The sequence below is a fragment of the Ipomoea nil genome, unplaced genomic scaffold (genome assembly GCF_001879475.1).
Source record: "Ipomoea nil cultivar Tokyo-kokei standard unplaced genomic scaffold, Asagao_1.1 scaffold2761, whole genome shotgun sequence".
Lineage (NCBI taxonomy): Eukaryota > Viridiplantae > Streptophyta > Magnoliopsida > Solanales > Convolvulaceae > Ipomoea > Ipomoea nil.
The window spans coordinates 1,805,687-1,816,445 of record NW_017619189.1 but is presented as its reverse complement, the minus strand read 5'-3'; the positions used below and the strand labels follow the sequence as shown (position 1 = coordinate 1,816,445).

At 33.3% G+C, this 10,759-nt stretch overlaps 1 protein-coding gene across 1 annotated transcript; it reads left to right on the top strand.

The window, feature by feature from the left end:
- The first annotated feature begins 1,647 nt into the window (after window positions 1-1,647).
- LOC109156985 lies at window positions 1,648-2,518 on the top strand. Its single transcript, XM_019304867.1, has one exon. The coding sequence runs from the start codon at window positions 1,822-1,824 to the stop codon at window positions 2,425-2,427; it is 606 nt and encodes a 201-aa protein (XP_019160412.1). The 5' UTR covers window positions 1,648-1,821; the 3' UTR covers window positions 2,428-2,518.
- The last annotated feature ends 8,241 nt before the right edge of the window (window positions 2,519-10,759 follow it).

Genomic DNA, 10,759 nt, shown 5'->3' with positions numbered 1-10,759 from the left:
TTTATTTTAGTGACAATTATAATCAATCTCTCATATATTATATTGCATTTATATACTTTAAATTACCGATTTAAATAAACAAATTCAACATTTATTACCTATGCATGAACATCTCCTATATAATATTGCATTGATATATTTTGAAATACTTATTTAAAAATAATTATTGGGCATTATCCCATTCGCGCAAAGCGCGTAAAAAAAACTAGTATATTAATATGTTTAGCGAGTTTGAACGGGAGTCATATCGTCTCGACACGACCTAAAACCCGTTAACAAAATGTGTCTATCGTGTCAACCCATTTAACTCGTTAACAAATTATATTTGTGTTTGTGTTAAAAATTTGAACCCGTTAATTTTAGTGCGTTGTGTCCGTGTTAAAAATTTGAACCCGTTAATCTTAGTGCGTCGTGTGCGTGTTAAAAATTTGAACCCGTTAATCTTAATGCGTCATATCCGTGTTTAGCCTTATCGTGTTCGTGTTGACCCGTTATTAGACCCGTATACACGAATTGCTATGTCTAATATTTATACCATCAAAATAGATAATGATTGAATGAGAAATTGAGTTTCAATTGAAATTGGAAAGAATGAAATTAAAAGGCTTTGAAAAAGCTTTTGTGGTATATTAAAATTAAAAATATATATAAGTTTAAATTAGTATAAATATATTTTTACATTTTAAAGATCTAAAAGACGTTGTTAGAATGCTCTTTCTTACGTGTGCATACTAGATAAATTTTTTATATTTTAATTGTGTATGAGAAAGAAGAGGATAAAGTTAGACCTTTGTCTGGTCCAACCAAACATATACAATTAGATTCAAGAAAGCAAAAATTTGGTATATACAAACTTTAAAGTAATGTTCCTAAATTCCTGGCATATACTTTGCTTTTCTTCAATTCTTAAAGTAATGCTCCTACATACCATTTGGCCCTTGGGAAGTCTAAATACAAATTTCATGTTCTATACCGTGAATAAAAATATAAATCAAACACCCAATAACTCTCAACTTAATAATTTATTTATCTCAAGCTTGAACTTAAAATTTTATCATCTGATCTTGAATAAAAATATAAGCCCATCAATTAATGATTTATGTGAAGCTTGAACATAAAGTTTATGGAAAATGGAGTTAGTCTCCACTCATAACAAGGGTCGGAATCTTAATGAAAACTTTAAAAAAAGTCATTATCTTGACTGATTAGAATATATAGACTCCTTATGCATATATTGTATAGGCAAGGATTAGAACATAAGATTAACGGGATGACTCACAATTAACCTTCCCCAAAAAGTTAGATCTCCAACTTTAAGGGCTCTCCACACTAGGTCCGACAGAACATTTGAAATGATGTACATTACGATGATTCAATGGTTTAGCAGGTAGGGCCAAGTATTGGTACGTACCAGGAGTTTATTCACTTTGAGCATAATTCATACACTGTTGTTGCTGAGATTCGAATATTGATCTCTTCTCCCATAGACTCACAATTAACCTCTTTCAATACAACCAAAAAAAATGGGGAAAACACCATAAGAAATTTGAAAAAAAAAAGAAAAAAAAGAGAGGGGGGTGGTCAAAAGACAAAATTAGTGAAAGAAAAGTCTCTATTTCACACTTTAATATCTTTTCCCTTCTGTCCATGTTAGTCACTCCCCATAGTCCTCCCTCTGCTGTCTACTTCCAGTCTTCCATCATTTTCCTCCTTCTCTTTCCCCCCACAAACCCTCATCTCCTGCAACTCAAATACATACAAAAAAATCAAATCAAATTCAAGAATTTAGGTTAGAAGTTAATTACAGATCAGATCTCAAGTATGGGGAAGCCTCCTCATCCTCATCATCACAAGCCGCCGAGTGGGCGCACAAATTTAGCTTCTTGCATCGTCGCCACCATTTTCCTCATCTTCCTCCTCATCGTCGTCTTCATCGTCTACTTCACCGTCTTCAAGCCCAAGGACCCCACCATCACCGTCAACGCCATCCAGCTCCCCACCTTCTCCGCCGCCAACGCCACCGTCAACTTCACCTTCTCTCAGTACGTCTCCGTCGAGAACCCTAACCGCGCCGTCTTCACCCACTACGACAGCTCCCTTCAGCTCCTCTACTCCGGCACCCAGGTCGGCTTCATGTTCATCCCCGCCGGAAAGATCCACGCCGGCAAGACCCAGTACATGGCCGCCACTTTCTCCGTTCAGTCGTTCCCCCTGTCTGCCGCCGGCCAGCCGCTCACCGTCGGCCCCACGGTCACCGATGGGCTCAGCGGGTTCCGGGTCGGGCCGTCGTTGGAGATCGAGTCGAGACTGGAGATGGCGGGTCGGGTTCGGATGCTCCACTTTTTTACCCACCACGTGGAGGCTAAAGCAGATTGCACAGTGTCTGTTTCTGTAAGTGATGGATCTGTAATGGGTTTTCACTGTTAGTTATTTTGTTTTTAACTGTTTTTTTTTTTCTTTTTTAAGTTGAAGCCAAAGATTCCTCTGAAGAAATTGTAAAAATTTTAATTTATTTAAATTTAAATGTGAAAAAGTGAAATGGGCTTTTTCTGTTTTTTTTTTTTTTCTTTTAAAAATAAAAGAACGCAAAATTTATAACATATTTATTCCACGAATAATGAATTAAAGATTATAATATTTACAAATTTTAGTACAACCTTTTGATAAAAATACCAGTTTTCTTTTTATAGTAGTCCTTTCGGTTCAAGAAATCGAAAAAGGTAAAAGTAGGGCGGGATTAGTGAAACATTTGCGCGAAATCAGCATGTTTTTTCGCTAATTACGTGTAAAGGTTAGTTTGACATGAAATTAGGGTTTTAGAAACATAATTTTTTTTTAGAAGCATAATAATGTTATGTTATTATAATACTAATTAAATTATGAAATTGAGAAAACCCAATACATTGTGCTCAGATAGCATGTACCTTTATTATATGGGAGATCATGAGATCGAGTCTCATTAGAAGTATTGTTGACTCTTTCTTCAAAATGAATAAAAAAAAAAAAATCCACATCCACTATTTATTAATTTAAGAGTTAATACCACAAATGGTACTCTAAGAGACCGGGAGTCTTCCTTGGAAGATCTCCAAAGGATGCTTTCCGCTTTAAACGAACAAGGAAAATTCGCACCACAAATGGTACTCTGACTATTGGGTAGTACTCCTTTTAGTTCTCAACTTTCAATTTGACTAAAATACATACCTCGATTTTCATTTTTGGCCACAACTAGTCATTTGTTAGTCTTTCCGTTAAATGAGTGTCAAATTTAAGGGTATTATTGTCAAATTAAAGAAAAAAATAAGAGTTAATACCACAAATGGTCCTCTGACTATTGTGGTAGTACTCCTTTTAGTCCCCAACTTTCCATTCGATCAAAACACATATCTCGATTTTTTTTTTTTTTTACCACAAATAGTCCTCCGTTAATCTTTCTGTTAAGTGAGTGTTAAATTTATGGGTATTATCATCAAATCAAAGAAAAAAAATAAAATAGTTAACAAGTCCATTTAAAACAGCAAAAGCAAAAAGTATCAGTACAATCGTGGATGCAAGGTGAAACAAATGGAGCCGAGATGCCATGAATTGGGCAGTCAAACATATCATGAAACCAAAGGTTATGCTGGTTGTTCTTGGAAGCCATAAACTCTATTACGTTTCTTTGAAGTTTTTTGGTTTTTGTTGAAAGCTGCTTTGATAGATCTGCGAGTTTTGGATAGATAAGGGTGACCGACATGCTTCTAGATTATAAGTGGAGTTTATCAATAGAGGCATATATGTATGTGGAGCAAATGAAATATGATATTCAATAGAGATATACCTAAGCCAAGACCAATAGACCATAGTTAAATTTCAGTAGAACTGTCGAATATTTTTAAACTCCCAGAAGACTTAACGTACAAAAACTATTAATTAGCTAGAGAATTTCTATTGATGACTACCTTATATCTATTTTTTTAAAAAGCAATTGAACACAGTAATCAAGCTAAATACATGAAATCTTGACATCATAACAAAGTCAAAAACCAAGAGTATGTGGTCTAATGGTACCCGGGTTGGACTTTTATTTGGAAGGTTATGAGTTCGAGCCTCAATGGAGGCGTTATTGGTTCTTTGTGTTTCAGTAGGTTGAGAAAGTATATGATTAAAATAAAGTGGTGGTTACCAAAATATGCAGCGCGTCTGATCTAGTTAATGTCTTCACTTAACGAAAAGACTAACATACGACTATTTGTGGTCAAAAATAAAAGTCAAGGTATGTGTTTTGGTTGAATTGAAAGTTTTTTGAACACAGTGGAAGGGTGGAACCCCGGGAACAAAACAAACTAGTCACCGCGGACAAAAGGAACTCCTAGACTATCCTTGCATACACACTCCACGAGCTCGTCATTGGGGCAAAAATACAAAATGGCCAACTCGTTGTTCGGAGCACAATTCTTCGCAAGCTTGATTTTGTTCCCGCAAAATATGACAGCATTTGACATTCCAGCTCTTCATGATCCAAGTTTTACACTCATCAGTAATAACATTACACAGGGTTCCACCACCTTTGGCGTAAAAAAGAGGGTCATTAATATACTTGACCACGTTGACAGAATCACTCTGGATCACGATGTTAGAGAAGGTTAAACTCCACGCGACCTTGAGCCCAACAAGGACGGCACGAGCTTCCACAACCTCTGCCGAGCATGTTGAATTGTCAAAGGACTAAAATGAGTACTACCTCAATAGTCAGAGGACCATTTGTGGTATTAACTCTTAATTTAAGTTGAAAAAGAATTGAACCACATCCACTATTTATTAATTTAAGTAGTTATCACACGTGCATTGCGCGAATTGTTTATATCAATGCAAGATTATCAAATATTTTATAAAAGTTAATATTTCAAAAATGTATCCACTATTTATTGATTTAAGTTGAAAATAGGTTCGAATCCTGGTAGTAAGGGGCTTAGATTATTTGGGCTAAAAATGTGTTATATGGAATAGTTAGAGACTTAAATATATGAGTTTTTTAAATGCTACTGACTATCTACCTACTGAAACATAAAGAGCCAATAACGCCTCCGCCTCTACTGAGGCTTAAACTCACAACCTTTTAAATGAAAATTCAACTGAGTACCATTAGACCATATAGTCTTTGTGAAAAAGTATATCAGTTTAATTACTCTATTTTCAATAAAATCTGATATTGAAAATATTGCATCCTTTCATATTCCTTCGGTCAAGATTGATCAATCTAAAAAATCCATTATTTCTCAATTTTAAAATCACAAAATTAAACATATTTTCTTGTACTATAATTAACTGATTTCATCAAATTCCTTTCGGTGATTTCATATTTAATTTTCTCAGAAATTTTGGTTATTAATCAGATAACCAGTTATTTGGTTTCAATGAGACAATTTAATCTTGTTTGATAGGTCAATTGTATTTTTTTTTTCAATGACCTAAGTGCATTTTCATGTAACATTAAGTGATTTTTTACCCTTATTCATAAATTAAAATATGACATGTTAGTATAAAATAAAAAAAAACAAATAAAAAGAATGAATTTCATATAATAATATACTACTTCATCATTTTATGTATTTTAATTACTATTCGTTAGTTGACTCAACTTTTTTTTTCTTTGATGGTTTTGTAGGGACCAAGTCAACCATAAATAAGGTATAGAAGTACATAATAGGGGTATGAAAATAATAGTATTATTGTTCGAGAGACTAGACCAAAAAGAACATGTACAAAGTCTGAGATACTGACTCAGAACGGTGGTCCAAATAATAAATAATACAAGCAAGCTAGCCCTATGGGCTAAAATAATATTATAAGGTGGGAGATCGAACATGGTATAAGGGTTGAAGATTGGAATAACAACAAGCACAAGCAACAGAAGGATGATTTCTAAGGGAAGGGAAGAGTGCCTTATATAGTGTAGAGGGCCTTCCGGATGCTTGGCAAATATACGACATCGGCTTGTTTTCAATCTTGGTCGTAAATATGTCTCCCACTACTTGGATGTCAACGATCTCCACACAGCTAAATAAAGTATTCTATCTTCTTGTACATAAGATGTATGATAGCTTAGTGGTTTGGAACTTGTGTTGTTATTATGATTGAGATTATAGGTTTGAATCTTTTTGGAGCACATCTTATAATATTTTGCTTCATGCTTCTTTCTTTTCTTGACAATAAAAATAGATCCTTATTGAGTCAAAAGTTAATGCCCCATTAAAATTTGAATCTAAGACCTCTCATATAAGGAATTACAATTATGTCACTCAATTATAAGAGCTCTTGTGAAATAAGGAGGATTTAGGTAAAATTGTCATTTGTAAAAGGTTTAGTGAGTGGGATTTCAGATTTGGACCTCTGACACGACTGTCAGCACAGACACGTGAGGAGTACTCAATTTTATCATAAATGGGCCATATGTGGGCCCTTCAGTTGCAACTTGCATTTGGGTTTTTGAATTGATTTCATTACATTTGCACGAATGCGCGCCACCAAAAATTGACAAATTATATCGTGCACCGCGGTGCATAATTGATTATGTATCGCGCATCAAAATGATGTCGTTTTGATTAATGAAAAGAAACAACATTTGTTTTCCGTTGTTCTCCACTTTTTCACAAAATGTAACTCTGTTATTCAGTTTCATTTTGTATATAATGCAGTTTCAGTTCAACACAACTACAATTTCATTTCGATATAACTGCAGTTTCAGTTCAACACAACTACAGTTTCATTTCGATATAACTACAGTTTTATTCGATATTTATAGACTCAATTATGTGAAAATGTTATTTAATTTTATTTTATATAAACTATGGTTTTATTAAAACATAACTACATGATCATTTTGATATAATTATAGCTTCATTGTACAATATACACTCAAATATGTGAAATGTTATTCAGTTTCATTTTATATACAATGTAGTTTCATTTCACCACAACTACAGTATCATTTTGATATAACTGTAGTTTCATTTGATAATATAAAATAATACGTGAGGCAGTGTCATTTTAAATATACTGCTGTGTCAGTCCGTTAACACAAACGGCGCGCCATTTCTTTATTTAAAGAAACAGTACCGTTTTGACCGCGGTCCATGTGCACCACGATCCATGATATAACGACTGCCAAAAATTACAGTAAATTTATATCATGGACTAGGGGCACATAGTATTATGAATCTTAAATTTAAACGACGAGATTTAGAATTTATATTTTTAAAGTATAGAATTTTATAACACAAGATACATATACATGTTATATATTTACTTATTTTTTAAATATGATTTAGGTACATAGTTCGCGTACATAGGCATATCATTTCACAACACAAGACACAAATTCATAACATAAAACAGAATTACTAATTTGTTTCAAATACAGAAGTCATACTCTTAAGATACAAAATTTCATAACATAAAATACAAAAAACTCATAACATAAAGACACATACATATGCACCAAGGTCCAGTGGTCCACAGTGCACTGTGAATCTTGATCCATGGTATAAGGGTTGCAAATTATAGGCAAATTAATGAAATCAGTATTGCAAAAATTGCAAGTGTCGCCCAGCCACGACGAGGAAGGTCGGAATCGACCTCCTCCGCGGTTGGGCGGCTAGGCGGCCGGCGACTGAAAATAATGTGTTGGATATTATTTTCTATAACAATTTTTTGCCTATTTATTTATTTTTTTTGTTTGTTTTTTTTTTTTAGGGTTCATAATTTGCGGTTAAGACCAAAATACTACATTTACTAGATATGAGTGTTGATTTGTTGAAGTAATGAAGTTTCTACTAGTTGTTAAGTATAGAAACTTTGTCAAGGCATAACTTTTGATTCGATTATTCGTTTTGGACAAATTTTTTTTTTTCAAATCGCGTAATTTTTCGAGATCTATGCGAAACAAATAGCCGTAGGCGGTTTGCCCCACCAATTTCTCAGAAAAATGCTTCTTTTACTCTTAATTTAGTTTTTCTTTTTATGTATTTAGATGGTTTCAACAATATTTTGAACAATTTTATAGTCACTTAAATAAATAGTTTTTAAGAAAAATCTATGGGAACCTTATGTTTTATTAGTGAATTTTTACAATTTTTTAGTTTAATTTTTAAAAAAATAAATAAAAAATAAAAAAATAAAAATCGGTGGCGCCTAACGTTTTTTGCAACTTTGAATGAAATTATACCGTAGACCATGGTCTATCTTAAAAGGTCGATCATTAATATAAAATACATTTTTAATATATTAAAAATATATTATTTTTGTAATGAAAGTTTATTATTTAGTATATTATCAAATAATGAATCATTAGTATAAATAAATTGCACATTCAAATAATGAACATTCAATTGTAACATCAATATATTAAAATTGCATCTTACATTCTTACCTTAGTGGTCCACCATACATGCTAGACTATTGTTCATTTTATAATGATTGAAAATTACATCCTTCTATCTCATATTCCATATTTCAATGAAACTACGCCATAATGTCAACTATCGTAAATGAGGCCACCCCGCAAGGCTTATGGCTCAAGAATTTCATCTCTAGGTATAAAATTGTGAATTTTATATCTAAGCTATTGAAGTTCTACAGTGACAATTCAGTTGTTGTCTTCCTGATTAAGAATGACAAAAGTGGGAGTTGAAGCAAGCATATCGACATTAAATTCTTAGCTATTAGAGAGCGTGTTAAACATAAAGTAGTTGTCATTGAACACATTAGCACAGAATTGATGTTAGCATATCCTTTGATTAAAAGCATGCCTCCATTTAAATTCAGAGATCTTGTTGAAATGATGAGACTTTCGCCCACTTTATAATTTTGTATATACATTCAGACACATCATGGGTTTTCTTTTTGGTGTGTACACTTTATTTCAGTTTTTTTATCTCATTAAGAAAATACTTCAGTGGACTTGAAATGAACATATGGTTTGTTTCATTAAGTTTTATTATCTAATTAAAACTTGAAGGCAATTTACATTTGATCATAATGGATACTAGTCGCGCTAATGGGGAAACATCATTATGGTTGGTGTAATCCGTAATCTTGTTCTTGGGGTTTCGTGTTCGCACAAAGTGGGAGCTTGTAACATTTTTCATTATTCATTATTGTTATTGTTAGGATTATTATAATAATATTAAGTATTATTTTGTGTGGTGCAAACTTTTTAGGTTGACTAAGACTTAGTATTTGGTCAGCATTAGGTAATTAGTTACTTACATTGGTGGGATGTGGAAATAAAAGTTCCTAAGTCCCTTGGTTAATCAACTCATACACCATTCACAGCACACAATGAAGTGGGAATTTTTTTTTCTTTATTCATGATGATTCTACCGCGGTCCCGAGGAACTCCTGTTCACTGAACAAGGACTCAAGCATCAACAACTATAGAGCTAGAGGTTAGTAGGTTTTATATTCATTACCGCGTATTTAAATGATTACGTGAATTATGTACTTACAGATAGCTATGGCTAGAGGTTAGTAAGTTTTATATTTATTACCGCTTATTTAAATGATTACGTGAATGATGTGCTTACAGGTTCAGGCCTTCAGCAGTTCAACTTAGGGATTAATTTTCTCATTTCACATTACTATTAATTTATTATTATTAATAATTAATTAATTAATTAAATTTTACTTTTGGTCTTCTACCATTATACATGAATCACATTTTATAATTGACTATTAAAAATTTACTATTAACTCTATTACAATGCATTATCTGTGAATAACTACTTTCTCAACCTAATGAAGCACAGAAGCACAGAGAGTCACCTCCCCTGTGAGAGTTCAACTTAGTACCATTGGACCTCAAGGTCTTTCATATTAAAAATTTCTAATTAATTGTATGACTATGTAATTTGTATCTTCCCTTAAAAAAAGTAATTTGTATCACATTTGGTCATATTATTTAAGTTCTTGACCAACTATTGTTAAAAGTGTTCATTCCTATAGTGCTTCTTACCGAAGAAGCAAATGCAGTGCTCCTTTCGAAAAGAACACTTCTAACAATAGTTGACCGAAAAATTAAAGCCGACAAAATCAAATATGATACAAATTACATAGTATGCACCTAATTAGAAAATTTTAATAGTCAACGATCAAATGTAATTGAGTTAATACCTAAAATGGTCCTCGACTATAGTGGTTTTTCTCAATTTCGTCCTAAACGATTTTAGTGACCGAATATAGTCCCAGACTTTTGTGTTTTTACTCAATGTAGTCCTCCATTTGTTATTTCGTCAAATTGTTGTTAAATAGAGGAACAATTAAGTAATTTCAATATTTGTATCTCTTTTCTCCCAGACCTACAAAGTGCGAAATCCATCTTTCTTTTACGAAAAATTAAACCGACAAAATCAAATATGATCAAATTACATAGTATGCACCATAATAATTATTAGATAATTATACTAATATTAGTGCAATAATACTTTTTTTTTGTCAGACCACGAGGTATCCTGAGTAGGCCGTAACTGTAGGAGACACATTTAAGCATATATCATACTCAGACTAATCACTGTTCGCACCAGGCCGACCCAATTAAGGGGCAAAGTGCTGAACAAATTGCAAAAATTGAGCCTAGGTGCTAGGCGGCGCCCAGCCGCGTCGAGGAAGGCCAGAATCGGCCTCCTCCACGGCCGGCCGCCTAGTCGGTCGAACTGCCTCAAACTGTGATGGAGGGTTAAAGGAGGCAGTGGCAACCAGAGTGGCTGGCGGTTGGAGGCGG